Consider the following 22534-nt stretch of genomic DNA (forward strand, 5'->3'; position numbering starts at 1 on the left):
AACATAGCAGCGGCGGCAGAGAGTCAAGTGGAGAGATTATATAGTAAATATCTTGCGTGCATGGGGTAGCCGCAGCGTCAGAGGATAGGGTTATTAGGAGGCAAGTGAGAGTATTGTTTGCCCTTTATGGAGCTTATATGGACTAGTAATAAATGTGTTTTTTAATGTGTGATTTAATCTTCTGAAACGATGCTTAGGCTCTGAAGTAGGGAGTAGATGTGTGCCCAGAAATAACATGGGATGCCTACAGTTGTGAATTGTGCGCGTAAAACGTGCAGCACACAGTCATTTTTGTGTTTCGCCTTTATCGACATAGGGCCTCCTCGACCGCGATCGACGCCACGCCATTAGAATTAGCAGTCGAACGCCGAATCCGCTGAACCACCGAACAGTGCGACTAATGATGAATGAATGATGGTGTTCTAAGTATGCAGTGAAAGCGTGCACCATTTGCCCTGCTAGTACATTATATCCTTGCAGTGATGACTTCAGATTGTTTCATTATTATCGCACATTACAGGTGGCTACAAGGGCTATGGTCTGGCCATGATGGTTGATCTATTTTGTGGAGTGCTGAGTGGAGCCCATTATGGAAGCAACATTCGCTCCTGGCTGAATGTGACAGACCCAGCAGATCTGGTTCGTAGTTATGATTTTTTTAAACCTCTCGTAATAATCGTGCGCCGCACCTAGTGTTTGCGCGAGTGCAGTATTTCCGCTAGTATTTCCTCTCCAGGAGCTAATATGTGGGTGTTTTTGTGTTGCCACCTGGGTTTTCTTGTTCGCGTTTCATTCGTTGCTGATATTACACAAAAGGCAGTTAAATGCCGGCTCCCTTCCGCGACGGTTAGACCTCATGAGTCTACATGGTGGGTGTGTGCGAATTTCGGCGACTATATAGAGTTAATTCACAAATTTTACCGAATGAAACTAGTCTCTGAGTGCAGTTTTGACAAAAGTGTTATGGACTCGAAAGTCACTTACAGAGGGGACGCTTATACACCAAGCGAAATGCGCGCCAATGCTAGAATAAGTTACTGTGTCTGCGAGCAGTGCAAGTAGAGCCACCCGCCGCATTTGGCGTCGCTTATGGAGCACGGCATCGACCATCTTAACATACGCAAGCAGTTCCGAAACCTACTCGTGAATCAGCCGATTTAAAATTGTCAGCCACATCACAGAAAGAGTACCTGAATTTCATGCCAAGCGAAGTGCGGTAGCTTTCTGCACACATAACTACCTAAATCATAGTAGCTCAGTAGTGCAGTCGTTTTCATCGACGCATTGCTGAGAGGAAACTCGCTCTCAGGCGGCAAACGTTCAGCCGTAGTATTGTCTTCAAGCACTCCTCTAGCGAACAAACGACCTGTTTACTAACCAAGCACAAAAAAAAAGATCGGTCGATATCGAAATAAACTGAGCGGGAATGCTTAGCGCCCACACGGGGCTGTTAGAGGCGGGGTGAAGTGGACGGCGTTATAGGGCGACGGCCGCTGATAGGCGGAGACAAAGAAGCCTAAACTGCGTAAAGGACCCTATCAACGCGTGCTCTGAGCCGCTGTTAAATAGTCTTGGTATCATGGCGCAGGAAATACACTAACTACGAAAACTATCGCTCTATGGCAAATGGGGCTATGCAAGCAAGGCAACGGTAGAAACGGCAACGTGTTACAGTGTATGCCGTGCGGCTTCAAACATAAGACAATTAATCGGTCCTGCCGACAGAGCAGGAGGGCGTGGTCAAAATGTATTATTAGCTGATGCTTAAATTTGGAAAGAGGATCGTGATTACTTGACTACACACCACTGCTTGCAACAACAGCAGAAGCGCTGAACTGAGGAGCAGACGAACTTCACATGTAATAGTTTTCTGAGCCACGTCATCACGAACGCTATAGCCGGTCGACCATTGCGTACGTACCCAGCAATTCCGGACAAAAGAATTTTTGAGCGGCGAACCGTTTATGAACGCAATCTTTTTTTATAATGTACGATTCCACTACAACTATCAACATATCCACAGATCACCCGACCGCAGTCTCGATTTGTTTTCTATTCACATTTTTGCTGTCGTCAAAAGTATTCATCATTGGTTTTCTATGGCATGTTTTCTATGGCTGTTCGATGCGATTGATGGAAACACTTTGAGCGAAATATTTTGCTGCCTATCAAAATAATGTACCATTCCCTTCAATGTTTCTATAGAAGCATCTTACAATTTTTCAATTTTCAAAATTTTTGCCCGAGAAAGCTGGTCGTGGAAGCTCCAGCACTAGCGTGAAAGCAAGACGAAAACTAGCAGCACAAAATTGCTGGTACATAATTACATATGCTGCACAGTAGCTAATTCAGGGCACTTTAATGATTACTAGGCCTGTAACCCGCTTTCAAGAAAAACAAAACGGACACTCAAGAACATTGCGTAAGGGTTCCTTTAAAGCAATCACCAGTGCTTAATTTTGGGCAGCATTGTTATTGAATGCACCGTCAATGATATAGCGTAACTTGGAATTTGGCACTGGCTAAATAATTTTTCAACCCGACGATAAGTTTGTGCTTGAACAGAGGTTGAGCTGCAGAAAGTTGCGCTGCGCGCGCAGAACAGGGAAGTGGCAACCCTGAGCGGTTTGAGCACTCCGTTCTTTTACGAAGAATTATCCTGATCATTGAAGGATAAGAATTTTTATACATTTTTTTATTTTTTGTCGTAGCGAGAGCTCCCGGCAGACACACAGTTGGAGCCATGTAGTATGCCAAAAGCCAGAGGTTCCAAACTGTGTTCTGTTCAACGCTGAGATTCCTTGAAGTCATTTTGGGGGTTCCCTGCTCATATTAGTCTAGCAAAGCTCCAACTCAACCTTATCCTTTATCCACTTTATTGCTGGGCTAATTATAATACAATTCTTCTGTGAAGAGTGTTGGACTGTACGGGCAGCAGTTAGTGATACGGAAAAATTCTGGATAAGTTCATTGTTACAACAGGCAGTTGTTTATGAACATAATTTTGGCACATATTTTAAGACTCCACCATAACAACCAGTATATCAGCAGATCCTTCCTCGGGACGCTAGTCGTCTTCTAGTTTTTGTACAAAAACACGCTCTCTTAGCTGTCGACGGTAGTGTTGACAACTCGAGGAGAGCGCAGGACTAAATATAAAAGCAACATTTTGCTGTACATTGGAAGGTTGGACCACTTCCAACAATGTGTTCATTAAAGAATCTTACAAGATGCCATAGTTGTCTCAAAATATAAAATGGTGTCCAAGAAATCTGGACTTGTAACTGAATCGGGACACTTCTTGGTGTGCTATGTGTGCATACTTTCCTTTGCATACGTGCCAAGCACGAAAGGAGGCAAGCTGAAACTTTCGAGATTCCACATCACCCTTTGAAAGTTGTTGATGCTCTCCGAGGCTAAAAAAGATAAGAACTCCTACAATAATTCCCCATATTTGCATAGAGAGTAGTACATTTTTTCATCAACGTTGTCAGCAGACATGTTAAATGCGCCTTCATGTTGGCTTACAGCTCTCAAAGATTGCAATAACAGCGTGCTCGGCACATCGTTCTTCTCTCTTCACCCTTGCTACTTTATCTAGGAACCTTGATTAGAAGCATGTCTTCATTAAAAGCATTTATTGTGATTTGTCCACGCTCTTTTGTGGATTAAATTGAGTCACATTGCATTTTGCGATGGCATGTTTCGGCACCCCATATTGCAGATGTTTTGAGTTTTTAATTTGAAGCATAAAATGTGCGAAACAAGTTTTTTTTTACTTTTACAGGGACAATGCTTTGTTGCAATTAACCCAGCTGCATTTGCTCCTGGCTTTGAAGACAGAATGCAGGGCCTCATGAACATGGCGCGGTCACAGGAGCCCGTAAGTGGTGCATCATGTAATTGCAAAATACCACTGAGTTTCAATGAGACAAATAAAAATTAGGAGTGGTAGTGCAAGCAAATGTGCATGATAAAAATAGTGGTTCCAAAGTATTTCTTGAAGAAATTGGAAAATTCTTCAGTGGTTTACAGTTATACAAAATGATGTATAGTAGCGAGTAGAGTTCACTGTAATATCCGGTAGCATTTGGAGTGAACGCTCTGTTTTGCCAGTTATCATGAGAAAATCGCCTGCTACTTTCACTACATATCCTCGCCTTGATAGTTGTACTTGAGACTTTGTCAGAGAAATGTCGGATAGTGCAGGTGCTGCTGTTCTGTTTTCATTTTGGAGGACGTCATTTTCATCTTGGAGGACGTCAGAAAATTTGGATTCGCCCTTTGTAATCGCTAACCATGTGAGCGTTCTCTGCGTATTCATCTTGAGCAGCCTGCCGGATAGATTACTAGGCCGAAGTTCTCATGTGTGCTTAAAGCGCGCTTCCTCCTATTATGGCGGCAGGGTAACCATAGTTACTGGCTGAATTTTCATAATTGCTATTCAACTTGAACTGCATCGCTAGGGTGGAATTGGAATGTGGCGAATTGCCTCTTTTATCAGTAAGTCTAACGCAGCTGCAGTTAAACACTGTCGCATAATATATACTTAGCAAAAAGAGCGCCTCTTTGCAGACAGAACGACTAATGACACGCCGATATTACCAATCTAAGGGAGATTTATATTTGGTCGTTAATGTTGGTTAGTGTTTGCTGGCCTCGACCAGAAATGTCAGTTTTCAGAAAAAATGAGACCCGTGTGCTCTGCTTAGTCGTAAACATTACACTGCATGAGTTTGAAATTTGTGTTTTTTTACCAGAGAATTTCCCTCGTAAATTCGAGGTGGTATGTACCCGGTCGGGACAGACCTGCCTGATGTATCGTTTGCATCGGCAAAATGTCTGGTAAAATGATAGACTGAAAACTATCCCCTATGGCTTCCAGAAAATCGTGCGTTCGTTAAATGGCATACCATTTTACTTCACGACACCACTTGCGCAGAAACAAAGAAAGGTTTGATTCTTTATGATCATTATCGGCTCCAGTCATAGTATATGTGGCAAGATTTCCATATTCAAACTCCTTGTATCATCTTACGCGGTAAGCAATGTATTAATGATGGATTTGTTAACAATTGCAAGCAAAGCTATCTTTGGCTCTCATAAACGAATTCTATATGTTATGTCTTTTAGGATAAGACATAACATATAGAATGCGTGCGTGCGTGTGTGTGTGCGTGTGTGCGTGTAAGTTTTTATTGGCACAAATTACAAAAGTACTCGGACAGAACAGAGAAAGGGCAGATTTCCTTGACAAGGTTTCTGCCCTCGTACACATGTATGGATGTACATTCACACACACAAACCCACACGCGGACAAACACACACACTAACACCGTCTGCACATGTGTAAGAGCCGCACTTGTGTGAGAACCGCCCTGCTAAACTTGGCACCCTTTAATCTGAATACGGAGATGCGGTAAATAGAAACTGTGTTTCACATCTGTAGTTTCCTTGAACGACTCGTACATCGGGTAACTACCAACATTGCAATAAGCTAACTTCATGAAAAAAATTGAAGGTGCAACTGATATCCGCAACGCTCTCGGGTGCTATGCCAGCCGTAAAGCAGATGAGGCGAGTGCCGCCCCGCACGGAGGCCGCAGGTCTCTTCATTTTATTCACCTCAATGACCGGTTTCAAGGAGTATCCAATAATGGGTGCGCTAATATAACCATCATTAACAAATACAAATACTTGCTTTGAGATATAGGCGATTAAAGAATCTAAAAATCCAGATTGGAGCAAAATGGTGATGCTGTCCGTGGGCAGGTCTTTCTAGTCCAGAAAAGTTAAGGGAAAAATGAAAACTCAAAATTTTGTAATACGAGAGAGGCTGGGCAATCTGAAACGGACGTGCAGTGTGGTGACATATGCGGGTCGAATTAGCAATGTTTTGTGCCTGATTTAGAGAGCCATGAAAAATATTTCGGAGAAAACAGAAGCTTGCGACGCGGTGTTGTGCTGCAAGGATTTCAAGACAGGAATTTTATTTTCAGAGAAGCGCGAAGGATATACGAATATGCATAATTAGCGAAGAGAATGGCGCAGCTTTGATCTGATTAGAGTGCATTTCTTACGTATATTTGATGTGAGTTCTAGACGGAACTGGTGTACTCAAGTCTCGCTCGCAAATTACCCGTTCGAACAGTCAACTAAACCTTCGTTACGGTGGGACGCCAAATCATATTTATACACACACAGACACAGATCTCCGCGTGAATTCTCAGCAGAAATAAGTTGAGGTGAGGAGACGTCCGCCAATACAGTACTCAGCCATACTTGTTTTACTGCGGACGGTTCGCGCCGGTCGTCGTACAATCCAGATTTTACAATGCATTATTAGTATGAATATTCCTTCCGGCCCTCTCCAATTCGCTATCTTATGTGGTTCGCTGCACAAACGGAATACGCGTAATCTTCGCTTCCTTTTAGTCAGAAAAATGTATTCTAAGAGTGTAACTTTTTTAAAGGTCGTACACTATCAGAATGTCAAAAAATGTGCGCAACATACTCAAATATAGTATTCTTAATACCGCGCGGAAAAGGCACGGACGTGGAGAGTTGTCATGTGCCCCTTGCCAAAAAGACTGAGCAAAAGACTTGCTTTTCAACCGAAAAGCACAGCCTTTCCGGCACCCCTAAAAACCGAAAGGTGTCACAAAATGTCGACAAGGGTTCACCCTACATTACCGAGATTCAGAGCTCAAGGGCTGCCACAAGTGGTTTGCTACAAAAAAACAAGCCGCCGTTGCATGGCTACTTCTGGCAAAGACGGCACATACAAGCGCTCGTGCGTACATCTCTTCTCTGCGTCCACGTCTTTTCCGCTGTGTTTTAGACATCTGCAACCAAATTGTCCAAGCTTCTACATTGACTAATAGAATGCTAGTGACTTGTGCAGTTTTTAGGGAAGGAGTAGTAAAAAATTCGGCGAAATTTATCAGAGCGATAGTGTGAAGCTGTAACATCGCATGATTTGCTTAGGAATATGCTGCGCTACTCCGAGCAATATTTTTTTTCTGTAGTACTGTTAAGCAGAGCAAAGTGAACAATATTATGGAGTATAGTTTTTCATGCCAACTGGCTGCACATAAGTATTGAATCATATTTATGACTTTGAAAGTTTTCCTGTACCATGAAAACGTCAGTCATTGTATGTGAACTCGCACTCTGTATCCCTGCCCGCAGGCAAATCCAGATGTTCCAGTCCAGGTGCCAGGCGATCCAGAGAGGCGGCATATGGCCAAATGTGATGCCGAAGGTGGCATCCGCTATCATGTCAACCAGATACAGTTTGCGGTATGTGAGGCGATTCAAATGAGCATCATATCAGTGGCTGCTCCATGGGAGAAATAAAAAATGTAGTTCCATTTAGTAATCTAAGTTAAAGGTTGCGTTTTGCAGCATCGGAACTTGTCCTAAAGGAGCCCATCAACATAACCTTGTCATGTTGACTCACCCATATTAAGGTTTTCGCTGTTTTCATTGGCTTGAGAAAGCAATATGCAGACACTGCTGGTCTCACTATGCAATGTAATTTAAAAGCTACAGATATTATATACCGTACAAAAAAGAGTTGGGTCATCATATTTTGCTGAACCATTGGAAATATCTTGAACTGTTGTTAAGGTAGCAGTCTCTCCCTCTATTCCAGAGGTTCAGAGTTTTCGTACCTACTCATAGCTTCAGAGCTTGCAGGCAGCCCCTTTTTGTATTCTGATTTTGCATTCGCAACATACGAGCAGCAGTGGTATATATGTGATGCGGAGCGAGTGAGCTGCGGTCGCCGCTTTCAGTGTTGCATGGAACTAGTGCCCAAGCGCAGCCTTCATCTTTGCCGGTATAGAAGTGTGGACTAAACAGAGGGTGGTCGCCATTTTAGCGTACATGGAAGTCGGCCGAAGGTGCACACATCTCTAATCGGCTGATCCCCGCCTGCTCTGGCTTGCGCTGGTGAAAAATGTGCTGCATGCCGTGATGGTGCCCGTCAAATAATATAAATCCGCCTATAACCCCCCCCCCCCCCTCCTACCCCAAAAAAATCGTATACTGAGCACTGCTGTTTAGTATCTCTCGGTTGCCATGTCCTTGATACGAAATGAACGTGATGGCAAACGTTCTTGAGGAAGCAAGCCGCCGCGGTGGCTCAGTGGTTACGGCGCTCGGCTGCTGACCCGAGAGTCGCTGGTTCGATCCCGGCAGCGGCGGTCGAATTTCTATGGAGGCGAAATTCTGGAGGCCCGTGTACCGTGCGGCTTCAGTACACGTTAAGAACCCTAGGTGGTCGAGATTTCCGGAGCCCTTCATTACGGCGCCCCCTATAACCTGAGTCGCTTGTGGACGTTAAACCCCTATAAACCAAACCATAAACCGTTCTTGAGGAAGCCTACATTGTAGTTGCAACCATGAAAATGTTGTCGTTTGTTTGTGTAAATCACGGGTGAAAACGAAGAGAGAAGCGTAACTAGCACAATGCTGCTATGCACAGTCATGCGATTTGGAGAGCGATATTCCAATTTTGAGTCTTCATAAGTAAGAGGAAACTTCGTTGCATGTCTGTCTTCTAAAATGAATTTAATAGCTTCTCTTTTTGTGCACCAGAGGATGTTTCCATTTTTGTGTCTTCATATGCTAAATTTCATGAACTCTTCAGAGGCACAGTGGTGCGTGATTCAGAGCGTATTTTAGGGGCTCTGTGAAGAGGTCCTGAACTTCAGTTTGTTCTCGTTACGCTTTGTCTGCTGCCGCATTCACCAGGAAGCTTTCGTGTCGACCTGCACGTCTCAGCGATAAGTTACATCGTCGCAGCGTCCACAGATTTGAGACGAAAAGCACTCGCTCTTTACGATTGCTATACCGTCGACATTATCATAGAGGCGTCGACATGCTGAGGAAACAAGGGTGGCCGGGTTTGTTAGCGCTAGCGGTGAGGGTAGTTGTGGGAGGCGGGCTGCCGTGGGTAACAGTTCGCAGCCGGATGCAATGGAATGAAGGTGCATCCTCCGAGAGGAGCAGGTTGAGCGGAAATTTTTAGATGTACGAGTGTTTTAAGCTTCATGGTTACTCAGACGTACTATCGTCGACCTGGTCAGCTGCGCGCTTCTGCGCGTCAGCAGGCAGATTGCCTTAATGAGCAGTGGCAGGTAGGCAACCTATACCATGTCCCGCGGAGCAGCGAGTCTGAAGTTGCAATGAACTGCTGACGAGATGAGGTGGCTGGCTGTAGTAAAACACGCTTATACCGTTTGAACAAGAAGACGAAAATATCCCGCATTTAATTCCTTCTCCCATGTTACTCATTTCCACGAAAAACTTTCATAACTACGCCACTCGCAAGAAATCCTGCAGCTTCCAAGGCGTTCTTCTGATTAGCATAGGCCCCTGTTAAAGTGCGTACGCCAAGTGCTCAGTTTTTTCTTTGTGCGGACAACAGTGCGCAAAGCCTCGGTAAAGACCTAAAGATAAAGGGTATTCCTGAGTATGATTTAGAAACTTACCATCATCAGCCAAACTACGCCCACTGCAGGACAAAGGCCTCTCCTATACGTTTCGAATTAACCCGATCCTCTTTCAGCTGCAGCCACCCTATCCCCGTGAAACTTACAGTGAGCGTGTTTCTCTCCGACTTTTGATTTCTGTGCACTTTGACGTCATGGTCAGTATGCAAACTCGCTGTAGTCACAGCGGAAAGGCGCTTTCGCCGCTCCACAGACCACTGCAGGCGCCGCGGCATAGAGCCTTTCAATGATTCAAACACGACTGAACAGCGAATGCGTCACTATAGTCTGAATGCTCGTGACGTGTACTCAGCTCTGACATTGCAACCTATTAACACCAAACCTGCAAGAAAAGAGCGTTGCAAAATAATTATCTACCGTCTAAAATACACTGCCACATATGTTTTGCCAGTTTAATGATTCCCAATAGCGCGCGCATCGTTACTAGTAAGCCAAGGGAGAACAAGAATATTTCATGTCTATAGGAGGCGGAGAAAGACGAAAGTCGGGGAAGTAAACCAGTAGAATAACCGCTTTGCTACACTGCACGAGAAAAAGGGGTGAGATGATGAGAAGATGAAGCAGAAAAGAGAATCATCTTCCAAGAAGTATGGACATGTAGTTTCGCTTGCCTGAATCTTTGTTTGTAGTTAAGCTTAAGGCATTGCTATAAATAAATCACCTACGACTGCTGAATAATTGAATTACTGCTGAATAATCACTGTATTTCTTCTATCACTTTTTCCATTTCAGCTCCGGAGTGATGGTATATGTGACGTCGAATGTAATGTCAGGATATACTGCAGTATAACTGTTCCTTCTTCATTCATTGTCCATCCGGCGCTAGAGGCAGACCATCTTTGCCGTTGTAGGCAATTTGAACATGGAAGTAGCGATTATATCGCAGTTCTATTGTGTCCCACGGATTTACACCGGTTTTCCGAATCACAGCGGTTGCTAGTGCGTTGAAACCGAAACGGAGACAGGTAATAGAAGTAATTCGATATTAAATTATTCAGCGGCAATAGGTGACTACTAACTACTTCGTGATTCATGTACACTAATGGCTTATGTATCATTACAAACACGAAAATTGAGTACCAAAATGTGATGCCTATGATCCTTGAAAACCAGCCCAGAGCGCGCAAGTGGGGCAGGTTCACGCAGCAGCGGCGTTCCTTTAAATTGTTATCGGGACAGTTACCGTGGCTTACCTGACGTACTCATTAGCTGTGAAGCGATAATTGCAATTCCTTACACATGTGCGATAACGATTCTCCGCCTTCTTCCAGGACGACGTTGCCAAGAAGCTTGGCGTCGAACCCCCGAAAAGGAAGTGATGGTATAAGCCTTTCCCTCATCACGAGAAGAAATGGGAATAGAGGTGCCTTATTTTCGGCGAAGCTGGTAAAACACCAAAACAGAATAAAGGGCGAGGTTTGTCTAGGCTGTTACGTTTTACGTAGAATGACTTCACTTTCTTTTATTTGAGGTTTCAGAAGCAGCAGGCCCAAATTAAGCGCCATTAAAACTGAAAGCTCAAAACTTAATCGGTCAGTTTCAAAGCAACAGCAGATCCGATCATTTTTCAGTTGATTTTCAAATTTCATAGACTGTTTCTTGCGCGGCTGGGACCCTGGCATCAGGGCCAAGACAACTCCGCTTGCTCCGAACAAAGCCGCAGCTGTTAATAACATGGAAAGGAATAGCCCACGGGCGACTTGGTTATTGAAATCCCCAAAATATGCGTTGCTTCCTCCAGTCCCGTGCAGTCAGCACGCACGCCGGATTTCTCCGCCTGCCTATATCCGCCTATTCTGGTGTCTCTCTTTCGGGATGCACTGCTCGCGCAGCCAGCAAAGGCTCGAGCGGAGAAAGAGGCCGCCCACGTGACGACGCTGGAGCTTATCCTCCACTTTTTCCGCGGGCCGGAAGGGGAAGGTCCACCACGTGAACGAGTTCAGGAGAATGTGCGCCACCTGGGGGGGGGGGGGGGGGGGGGGGGCGGGGAATGTTTGTCTGCGGAAGCCTCTGCCAGCTGGCCCAACATTCACGTTGGGTCTATGAGAACCTGCTCGTCGGGTTGTGGCCAGTCTGCTAGTTCACATTGTGGCCTTTACGGCCATAAATGTTCGTGGAAAAACACTCCATCACCGCGGGTGGGTATCAAACTGCAGGCGAAGCAACAGGTCTGTTTCGCTGGCCACTGCATTAGACCACTACGTTATCGCCGCAGCCGATCATCCGGCGTGTTGAACTGCCTGTTGTTGTTGTTTTTCAAGTTGTTGTTGCCCTTGAAGCAACAGCACATACGCACGGTGGGAATTGGCCGAAGTTTAGTGCAGATCCAAGCAAGAGAAAAGTTCATATAGACTAATCTCAAACGGTTCATAAATAGCACCTGAGAAATCTGGGAAAGTGGATGACAAATTTTGAGAAATTTTGAGGACATTTGAACGGAGATCGAGGAAATAAACAACAAAACAAGCGATGTGGTCGTCTTCAGCAAATTCCATCTGTATGCATTGGATCTAAATCACACCGCTATCGCACTGCCTACTCAAACCGAGCCTCGTAGCGAAACCGAAGTTAAAACTCCAGTGCGAGTGCATATAATTAGCAACTGGCCCAACCATGCTAAACCGTCCGTCATTTTTTTTTCCACTTGCATGGAGACAACAGCCACACTGAACAGTGTCACTTAGCCTCAAATAGCCAGACCGCGCCCTGATATTCTGCCGTAACCTCTCAAGACGTCATTTCACTTCAGACTACGTGCACAAGAAAATTTTAAGAGGCACACGTATTAATTAAGCAAAGCCAGTCAAAAGGATACTACGGCGCCGCATAGACCTCCTCGACCAAAGTGCGCTATTCAGTGAACTGAGGATTAACTGAACAGAGCGGTTTCGTTTTCAATTCATCATGTTGCGCTTACAGAGGCTAGAAGTCTCATGAACACTTCAAGATCACACCTCGAATGTGACAGCCCTTTATCAAAGGCACGAAAATCATTATTGTAGTGCGTGATCTCAATGTTCTTTTAGTGTGCTGGCACTGAAACCCACATTAACGAAAAGGTCCGATTGTTGGTCTAGCTCTCCTGTTAGCATGCGTGTATGCCAGCTGCCACGGCGCGCAGGTCATGACGAGTCACAAGGTCAGGGGGCCAGGACGGCAGATAGATCTCCTGCTTTTCCGCTCATATTTTACGAGGTTAGTTCAGCAGCAGAAACGGTACGCCGTACACAGAAGACACACCATGAAGCGGGTCACACAAGCACTTCTTCTTCCCTTTAGTAAGCACACAAGCACTAGCGGCACAGTCTTCGTCGACTACTCAGGGACACAACGTCGTGTTGGCTTGGCGACTGCGTACCGTAACACTACACCCCACCGCCCACCCCCCCGCGGGAGAAGTCACAGACCCGGGGAGGCCACGGGGGTTGGGTGAGTGTGGTAGGGTTTAAGACAGGCGACGTGCACCAGCTGTGTGGAGGGGGCCACGGAAGGAGAGTGGGGATGCAGCGGCGTGAGTTCATAGGTCACATCGCTCAGTTGCCTCAAAACGCGGTAAGGACCGACGTAACGAGGGAGGAGCTTCGCACACAGTCCCACAAGGCATGCAGGGAGCCAGAGGAGTACCAGGGAGCCTGGAGGGTAATGAACGTAACGATGATGAAAGTCGTAACGACGTTTTTGAGCGGTCTGAGAAGCGTGGAGACGATCCCTAGCGATTTGGCGGGTGGCGTCAGCACGGGCAATAGCGTCACAAGCATAACTGCTAGTGGAAGGGTCAGAAGGCAGTAAGCTCTCAAAGAGTAGCAACGGGTCGCGGCCAAAAAGCATGTAGGAGGGGGAGTATCCGGTGTTATTATGGCAAGAGGAATTATAGGCGAACGTCACGAAGGGAAAACTGACGTCTCAGTCACGATGGTGGTCGGAGACATTCATGGACAGCATGTCCGTCAGGGTGCGGTTAAGTCGCTCAGTAAGGCCGTTAGTTTGGGGATGGTAGGCCGTGGTGAACTTGTGACGGGTGGAGCAGGAGCGGAGAAGGTCGTAGATCACTTTAGAAACAAAGAAAGGGCCACGGTCTTTAAGCAGATGACGTGTAGCGCCATGAAGCAAGACGACGTCATGGAGGAGAAAGTCGGCGACATCGGAGGCACAGTTGGTCGGGATAGCGCGCGTGATAGCGTACTGGGTAGTGTAATTGTCGCAACGGCAATCCACTTATTCCCGGAAGTTGATGTGAGAAAAGGCCCGAGCATATCGAGACCAACACGAAAAAATGGCTCAGTCGCAATGCCGATGAGCTGAAGCGGGCCACTAGGCAGGAGCGAGGGCGTTTTCCGGCGCTGACATTGATCACAGGCAGCAACGCAACCGCGGACAGAGCGGTAAAGGCCAGGCCAGAAGAACCGCAGGCGCACGCTGTCGTACGTGCGGGACACGCCGAGGTACCCTGCAGTAGGTGCGTCATGAAGCTGGGCAAGGACGAACGGCTGAGGAAACGGCGGGTGCCACAACCTTCTTCAAACGACGGCGAAAGGAGGAGCTCAAGAAAATTTGAGCGCCAGTGTCAATCAGAGCCATAACTGGTGCCCCGTCCACGCAGATATCGAGAAGGTTGCGGCGAGGAGCGGGGCTCAGGAGAGGATTTTCGGGCCGGGTCGTCAATGCAGCGTCACCTCCGGGAGCTGCATTGGTTAGTTTTGCGAATGAGAGCAAGGTAAGGGCGGAGTGGACGGGCGTCGAAGTTGCGGCGAACGGGAGAGACGGATCTGAGGTGAAGGCGAGCGGCTGTACCTGCGTGGGGTAGGAGTGTCGTTGGCGTGTGAAAACTCGGGACGGGGAGACATCTGGCGCGGTCCGTAGTCAGCACGACGATCGTAATCAGAACGAGGTCCGTAGTCCATACGACAATCTTAATTAGAGTTAGAGGGAGTTCGGGAAAACCAACGGCTGCGGCAGTGGCAGGAAATGTGGCCGACACGCGAGCAGGTGAAGCAGATAAGCCGGTCGTCTGAGGTTCTCCAGTCCGCAGGATTCCGGTAGCAATAACTTGGTGGGATGGCCGGAGTCGGTGAAGCAGCGGCAATCAATGGAGCTCTGGTTGGTGTACAGGGCGACGCAGAGGGTAGGCCAGAATTGAGACCCACGTTCGTGAACTCCTGGCGAACAACGGCCTGGATCAGAGCAATCGTAGCGTCAGGCGGCTGAGGGGTGAAGGCGATGGGTGTCATAGCCTCCAGTTCCCTCCGCACAATTCTGGTTAAGTTGGCAGGATGGGACGGCTGTTGCAGTGTTGGCAGGTCTTCGCAGGAGGATGTCGCCGCTGTGTTCGGAAGGCGGTCGAAACGGGGAGCAATGCGGCGGTGCTTGGCTTGCTCAAACTGCCGGCATACCTGAAGGACAGAGTCGACCGTTACGCAGTCTTTGCAGAGTAGCAAGTTAAAAGCGTCGTCGGCGATCCCCTTGAGGATTTGGCCACCTTGTCGGTCTCTGACATGGCGCTGTCTACCTTACGGCAAAGAGCGAGGACGTCCTGGATGTAAGAGATGTAAGACTCGGTCGATGACTGAGCTCGAGAAGCGACGTCTTTTTTAGCGGCGAGCTTGCGTCCAATTGGCTTGCCAAATAAGTAGCGGAGCTTCTGCTTGCAGGTGTCCCTAGAGGTAAGAGGTAAGTTCTTCGTCATGCGTCTCAAACCAGACGCGCGCCGTGCCCGCCAAGTATAAGATGACGTTTGCAAGCATGAGGGTCGCGTCCCATCGATTGTGCTTACTCACACGCTCATACATGGCTAGCCAATCTTCAACATCGACGTCATCGGTGCCACAAAAGGGGCCCGGGTCACGAGGCTGTGCCACGAAAACGGTCAGCGCTGGGGTTGACGCTGTGGCCGAAGGTGCATTGTCGGCATAGCGATGGATTCAACGTGACGACCGCTGCGGAGGTCCAGGGCGTGGTGTAATACCCAGCACCTCCACCAAATATTACGAGGTTAGTTCAGCAGCAGAAACGGTACTCCGTACACAGAATACACACCATGAAACGGGTCACAAAAGCACTTCTCCTTCCCCTTAGTAAGCACACAAGCACTAGCGGCAGCGTCTTCGTCTTCGTCGACTACTCAACGACACAGCGTCGTCTTCGCTTGGCGACTGCGTACCGTAACAATATCATCATCCTCAGCCTGACTACGCCCACGGCAAGGCGATGTTTTGTCCGGTATTATTTCACCCCACTTGGTGCACCTCTGTCTCTGGCACTTGGGCCTGCGCTGCGAGTGTGTTGTTACGTTCGGCATTACCTACGACGGGGTGTGCGAAGAACTCGTACTTGCGATGAAGCAGCTGTATCTTGAAGAACCACTGTATCTTGAAGCCACTGAATTAAAGGTAACGGAATACCCGGCGCGAACAACGGGCGCCTGTCAAGAGGCGCAGGCGTCCTTGAAAAGCGAATTTGCTGTGAGCCTCTAGGGAATCAAATAAGGGCCGTCAGAGGTTCCCTTAAATTGCCTCCGCGGCAATCCTACTTTGACAACTGAGATCTAGGCGACTGACTTTGTGTAGTGGCTGTTCCTGCTATGCTCGCGTTCACACACAGGCATATATGACAGCGTTTCTAATTTTCAGGCTGGGTACATGTCATCATGATCATCAGCCTGCATGTACGTATTTAAGGGCAAACTCATCTCCCATGTCTGTCCAATTAACCCTGTCGTTTGCCATCTGCGCCCTCTATATGCCAACAAACCTCTTAATGTCATCCGCCCATCTAACTTTCTGTCGCCTTGTAAGACGAGAAGCACGAATAAAACACACGGACGCCAAGAAAGACGAAGCACAAGCGCTAACTTCCAACTGGCGTTTATTAGAAAAATCGAAAGATATATAGATACATGAAAGGTGGGAAGACAAAAACTAACAACGACAGCAGCATACAAAAAATCATGTCACTCGATACCAGCTCAGATACATCATCTCCTTTTTTGAAAGGCCGATTGATGCGTGCTTACGCAGCCACTGCCCGTCCTATCAATCTCTAGCGCCCCCGATATCTCTCTTGTGACTTGCGAATGATTCCGGTCGATAATTACAGATTGTAGCAAATCCGGAGCACAATGGCCGTCACCCTCATATTCGCAGTCACGGCAAAAAATTGCCAAAGTGTCCCGCATTTGTTTCACATTCTCGGCATGTTCTCTGAAACGCTCGTTCACGCATCGTCCACTCTGACCGACGTAAAAACGGCCGCATGTCAGTGGTATCTTATAAACGGTGCCTTCAGTACAGCCAACATACCTGTTGGCATGTCCTATCCTGCAGACTGAATCTTTCTGTCGCCTTTTGCTACGGTTGCCTTCTATTGGCATCCACTCCGTTACCCTCAAGCACCATCGGTTATCTTGCGTTCGCATTACATGCACTGCCCACTTCTTTCTACTGATTTCTACTAAGATGTCATTTACACGCGTTTGTTGACTCACCCACTCTGCCCGCTTCCGGTCTCTTAACGTTACACCTATCATTTTTCTTTCCATATTCGCTGCGTTGCCCTTAACTAAGTTTAACCCTTTTCGTTAGCCTCCACGTTTTTGCCTTGTAGGTGAGTACTGGTAAGATACAGCTGTTGTATAGTTTTCTCTTGAGAGATATTGGTAAACGGCAATTTCATGCTTTGAGAGGACCTTCCTTATGCGCTCCACCCCATTCTTATTCTTTTAGTTATTTCTCCCTCATGAACCGGGTCAGTTGTCAGTACCTGCCCTAAGTATTTCTTTACCACTTCCGGCACCTCGCTACCATTCAACTGTTAACTGCTGCTCCATTGGTAGACTGTTGAACATTACTTTGGTTTTCTGTATGTTAATTTTTCGGCCCATTGTTCTGATCTGCTTGTCTAAGTCACTGATAATGCTTTGCAATTCACATCCTGACTGAATCAGCACGACAATGTCCTCAGCGAATCGAAGATTATTCAGGTATTCTCTATTAACTCTTATCCCTAACTGTTCCCAATTCAGACCTCCGAATACCTCTTGTAAACAGGCAGCGCATAGCATTGGCGAGATCATGTCTGCTTGCCTTACGCCCTTTCTCATAGCTCTGCCACAACGACAGCAACGCCGACACAGCCAGATTTTCTGCAGAAGTGGAGCCATGCCTCATCTGCATGCATTAGGAATGGTAATAAATATTGTGTCATGTAGCTACTATGCTTCATCCACACCATGGAGACACACCCTAGACACAGAATACACTTGATATGCCACTTTATTCACATAACCATATCATGAATAACAAAGCATAACGACGACAAACAGTGCAGAACCAAGAAAACGATCAAAAACAATGGCCACACAGTGGCAACGCACACAATTCGCATATTGCCTAACAACTCAAATCGACCGTCACGTTGAATGCAATAGGATTAGGAGGGTAATGAAGGAGAAACTTGGACTGCAGCGTCGGCGTCCCTGTGAAGACTATATTAGCTAAACGGTGTTAAGGGAAATTTTCCTCTTCACCTGCCACCTGTCAAACGCCTCTCGCTCCCTTCTCCATTTATAGGGAACAGGGGGGAGGCTCCAGACGCATATTGACGAAGCAAAAACGAAAATGACTAAGAAAATGACTCACACAACAGCAGGCCTAAGCGCAGATAATGAAGCCTCCGGAATAACTATGTGTGCAAACGTCGTGTCTGTAGTAGCTATTCTTGCTAGAACTGTTCCGGAAGAGCAACATTGGTCTCGCAAACCCCTTTGGCAGCTTTGTTTCAAACTGCCACCTGCCAATGCAATGGGGTATCGCTCAACCGCAGCATACTTCGGCGGTAATGGATCTCAACAATGTGACTGAGTATGCGTATTTGCGTAGTGGGACTTGGAAAAGAATTATAAAATTTATCGGATTGGGGAGTGAAAGAAAATGGGCTTATAACTGGTATAGAATGGTCATTGGAATGTAATCAGAACAGGAATAGATTGGCGAGTTAAAGACGAATGCTTTCGCATTTCCACTGCATCAATCCAATTGGTCACCCCTAATTTTTTTTTATGAGCTAGTCGGCCGAGTATGCAAAATGCTGTATGACGGCGTAATGCGAACCATTGAACGAAGGTTCCTATTGCTAACACAGAATTTCACTGGCCGTGGCAGAAACGCCATCATGGCGCGGAGACATCCCTGTCAGGCTAATAAAAAATGTTTCCCGCAAAGCTAAATGCTTGGTTTGCTTACTTGTAAACTGAGGAATACGGCTGCCGCGGCCTACTGTTTGCTGTCCAGATCTGACTAGCATCGGCAGGAAATTAGCACTGAGCGCTAGCCTTTGAAAGCCTACGTGCTATACTTCCGGACCTGCCTAGATGCCCTAAGTCCTGCTGCAACAAGGTAAGAAAATCCTGATTTGCCGTATCTTCTAAGTTTACGTTCACGACATATCTTCGAAGTTCGCTCTGGAATCATAGCATAATCACCTATGACAGCGACGTAGCGCATATAAATACTAGTGGTGAGAACAACGTAAACGTAAATGTTTTCCTGGTAATATTAGGCACTGGTTGCCATACACCGTCGAAAACCGGTGGTGGCGATTGCCTTGAGTACAACAACCCTCCTCTCTCACCCACTCGATACGCAAGGTATATGGTGGCATCTGCGGCGCAGTAGAACTCGTACCACATAACTCAGTGAATAGCTGATACGTCAGGGAACTTTCTATTTCTTCGAGATTCACGTTGTCTCTTGGCAACTACCTAACATTCCAGCAGAATATTTACGCTTGAACCTTCATAACGCGGATGTAGTCAGAAAAAAATATCGCTGAACCTTGTGCTCCGTAAAGGAACCCGATAGCTCTATAATTAGCCGCAGGCTGGAGGCCACACTTGTGGAGGTGAAAGCCAAAATCCTGTTCATTTACCTCCACAAGGGTGCTGTGACAGTGCGTTCCACGTTCTCGGAGGTCCACTATCTTCGGCGACATCTTCCCTTTGGGGAACTCCGGACGCCCTTGAACTGTGTGACTGCAATGTGCGTCTCGGAATGCCACTCCTGCGACATCTCCCCTTTGTGGGAACGGGGATGCGCTTGGACTGAGTGATTCACACAGTCATTGAATGCACTGCGCATTCCCGGAAGAAACGCGGGGCAAAAACCCTGGAATGCTGCAGTCCCTGGCGTTGAGAGGAGGGCGAAGGAGACGCTGCTTTCTGGAAAAAGGGATCGCCGAAATTGACGCCAACAAAAAAGAGAAAAAGCCAGGCAGTTGGAGACGAGCAAGGCAGGCGATGACATCGCTCGTAGTCGGTCCTCCGAACGTAAGCGAACAAGCCCTTGGGCAGAAGGGAAGCCTGAGCGAACGAACAAGGCCCACTCCGCAGACCCTCCTTTCCCTCTGACTTCGACGCCAACGCAGCAACGCGTAAGCTTGGGCATCCCAGCCTCTGCACAAGCATTTGCTAACGTGAAATTCTTAATTATACTTGTTTTGTTTTAACTGAGTCTAACTGTGTCTCTTTGTGTCTTCGTCCCGTGTGGACCCGCGAAGTATGTGAGGTCGTCACGGTGGACTCCAGCAGGCGGCTGATAATGGTGGTATCGGCTTCGTTTATGGAGCACACGGTCCAGCGACATTTTTCCACACTGTGCACTGCCACGATGATACCTGAACCTGTTGCACCACGGCGCAAGCGTGGTATAGATTCTATGGAAACTATAGCGCCTGCGGCGGAGCCGGCGGCGTCTATGCATGGCATCATACCAAGTGCAGCGCTATTTTTGACGTTTCACGTTGAAGCTTAACACCGGAGGTCCCTTTGGATCGTTGCGCAGTTTGTAATATTTGCGCGGCACATCAATATGCGGTATTTACTAACATTAAAGTTCGGAAAACTAGGAATAAAGAACAAAACATTGCAATAATGTCACGTAGTGGTGACTGCAGTCTGGCGAGCAGGAAGACAGCAAGAATGGCTTCCAGAGGAAAGTTTCTATTTATGCTGACTTCCGCCCACAAAGAACTAAATGACTTGGCCGCGGCGTAGCAGCAACCGTGCTCGGTGGTCGTCGAACAGGCTGCCCTCCGCTCTCGGCCGTGCTCAATTTAACTGTCATAGCGAACTTACCAGATACGTCTTTCGTCACAAACAAACGATAGAGCTGCGCGAAGACACCCTGGAAGAATGAAAAAAACAGTACAAACATTCACGGCATTACTGCCCTTTCAAAGAACCATCGACCCGAAGCTTTTAAACAAAAATAAGGCGACCAGAAAAAAACGAACCGTACAGAGATAAACGGCAATATCGTATTTGTGAAGCAACGGAATCCCCAAACTGCTAACCTGCAGTTAACGCGACCGGAATAGCGCACCACGTTGAGGAGCTTGGGCAGTGCGTGAAAAACTGATCCCGAGAGAGGTGCTCCCTTTGCTTCCTGTCGCAATTTTTAACGGCATCGAAATTGCGTGCTGTCATTTTATGACGCATACGCCGGCACACTCACGGCCGCTTAAATGCTGCGGAGGACATTCAGCCCAATTCTGGGGGCAGCGCCGCAAGGCTGAGCGATGAAGAAAATGTTCGCTCCTATCAGTATTTCTGTGAAATGCGTGGAAGACGCGGTGGGACTGAGGCGGTGGGTCAAGGCCCGTTCTTGTCTTCTTAGCTTCCTTATCTAAGAATTGCTTTTGAGGCTGTATTGTAAGCTAAGGCCGCGTGAAAGCTTTGCCCAGCAAAGGTAGAAGCAATTGTCGCAGTTTGTCAACGCATGAAAGCGGCGAGAACGGACGACTTCTTGCATTCAATTTAAGGGTGCGGTTTTCCCTTTATTTGCTGACTTTGCATCGAGGCTCGAACCCGCCGCGGTAGCTCAGTGGATAGGGCGCTCGGCTACGGCACCTATTTCTTCCTTTCTTCTTTCACTCCCTCTTTTATCCCTTTCCTTACGGAGCGGTTCATGTGTCCGCCGATATATGAGACAGATACTGCGTCATTTCCTTTCCCCAAAAACCAATTGCTATTATTATTAGCCAGGCTCGCTTCAAGCCCTGACCGACCCCCGAGTTTGGAGGGTGCAATTTCTAAAAACAAGGTAACAGTAAAAAATTGGAGAGGACACTTAAGCTCCACCTAAAGGGTATGACTCGATAGCGTGATGGGTTAGGCTTTCCTATCTGAGTAGTTTCTTACCTGAGTAACACCATTGAATGCATTTTTCATTTTTTAAGTTGTTTCAGCTATTTAATTGATCAATTACACTATAATTTCTTAATTATGATCGGCAAGCATTGACTTTTTATTGTGAGCATTTTAACATTTTTTAACCCCTTTTACATTTTTTTCTTTCTTTAAGCAACCAATCAATGAATTACGATTTCGTTAACTCGTCATCGCCTATCACACGCTGATCAGTCATACATCACTGGAAACATATATTGCTCTGATAAGGTTTTTTTTTCCGCAGCTCCGGACTATTTCCGACACGGGGTGCCGACTACTACTACGCTGACTAGTTCTCGACCGAACGAGCTATATACGCTATCGCGTTTAAAACAAGTTCACCTTTACACGACCAAATACGGTACATCTACTGAACTTATTTTACATGTTCTTTTAAAAAAACCTCTAATGGCGACCATATCCAACAATTCTCGACAAAAGCATTTTCTAACGGGAAAAAGTTTATGGGAGCAATTTGTTCAGTATAACAATCAATTTATCCGCAGATCTCCCGTCAGCAGCCTAAAATCTTCTGCTTTTAACGTTTCTGCCGTCGTCAAAAGCGTTTCTCATTGATTTTCTATCGATGTCTTAACTGCTTGATGCGAGAGATGGAACCACTATAAAAAAGATTTTGCTGCATATCGAAGGAATGTACCATTACTTTCAATATTTCTGTACGAGTACCTTATAGTTTTCACAAAACCAAAATTTTTGTCGAAGAATGTGGACTCGACAAACAATCATAAGCTTTGTCATTTGCTTTCTGGAGGGGCTGCAACCAAACAAACCA

At 46.8% G+C, this 22534-nt stretch overlaps 1 protein-coding gene and 1 pseudogene across 1 annotated transcript in view; one reads left to right on the forward strand and one right to left on the reverse strand.

Moving 5' to 3' along the window:
* Positions 1-10949, forward strand: part of LOC144132485 (putative oxidoreductase YjmC) — a 50161-nt gene extending 39212 nt beyond the window's left edge. The window contains exons 8-11 of the mRNA XM_077664932.1: positions 521-639; positions 3788-3883; positions 7192-7302; positions 10793-10949. Of these exons, the coding sequence (XP_077521058.1) occupies positions 521-639; positions 3788-3883; positions 7192-7302; positions 10793-10840 (374 nt within the window). The 3' untranslated portion in view covers positions 10841-10949. The remainder of the gene's footprint in view (positions 1-520; positions 640-3787; positions 3884-7191; positions 7303-10792) is intronic.
* A 557-nt stretch (positions 10950-11506) lies between these two features.
* On the reverse strand, positions 11507-15430 carry LOC144133911 (uncharacterized; annotated as a pseudogene).
* Positions 15431-22534: the final 7104 nt, after the last annotated feature.

Source organism: Amblyomma americanum, chromosome 5 (genome assembly GCF_052857255.1).
Source record: "Amblyomma americanum isolate KBUSLIRL-KWMA chromosome 5, ASM5285725v1, whole genome shotgun sequence".
NCBI classification, from domain to species: domain Eukaryota; kingdom Metazoa; phylum Arthropoda; class Arachnida; order Ixodida; family Ixodidae; genus Amblyomma; species Amblyomma americanum.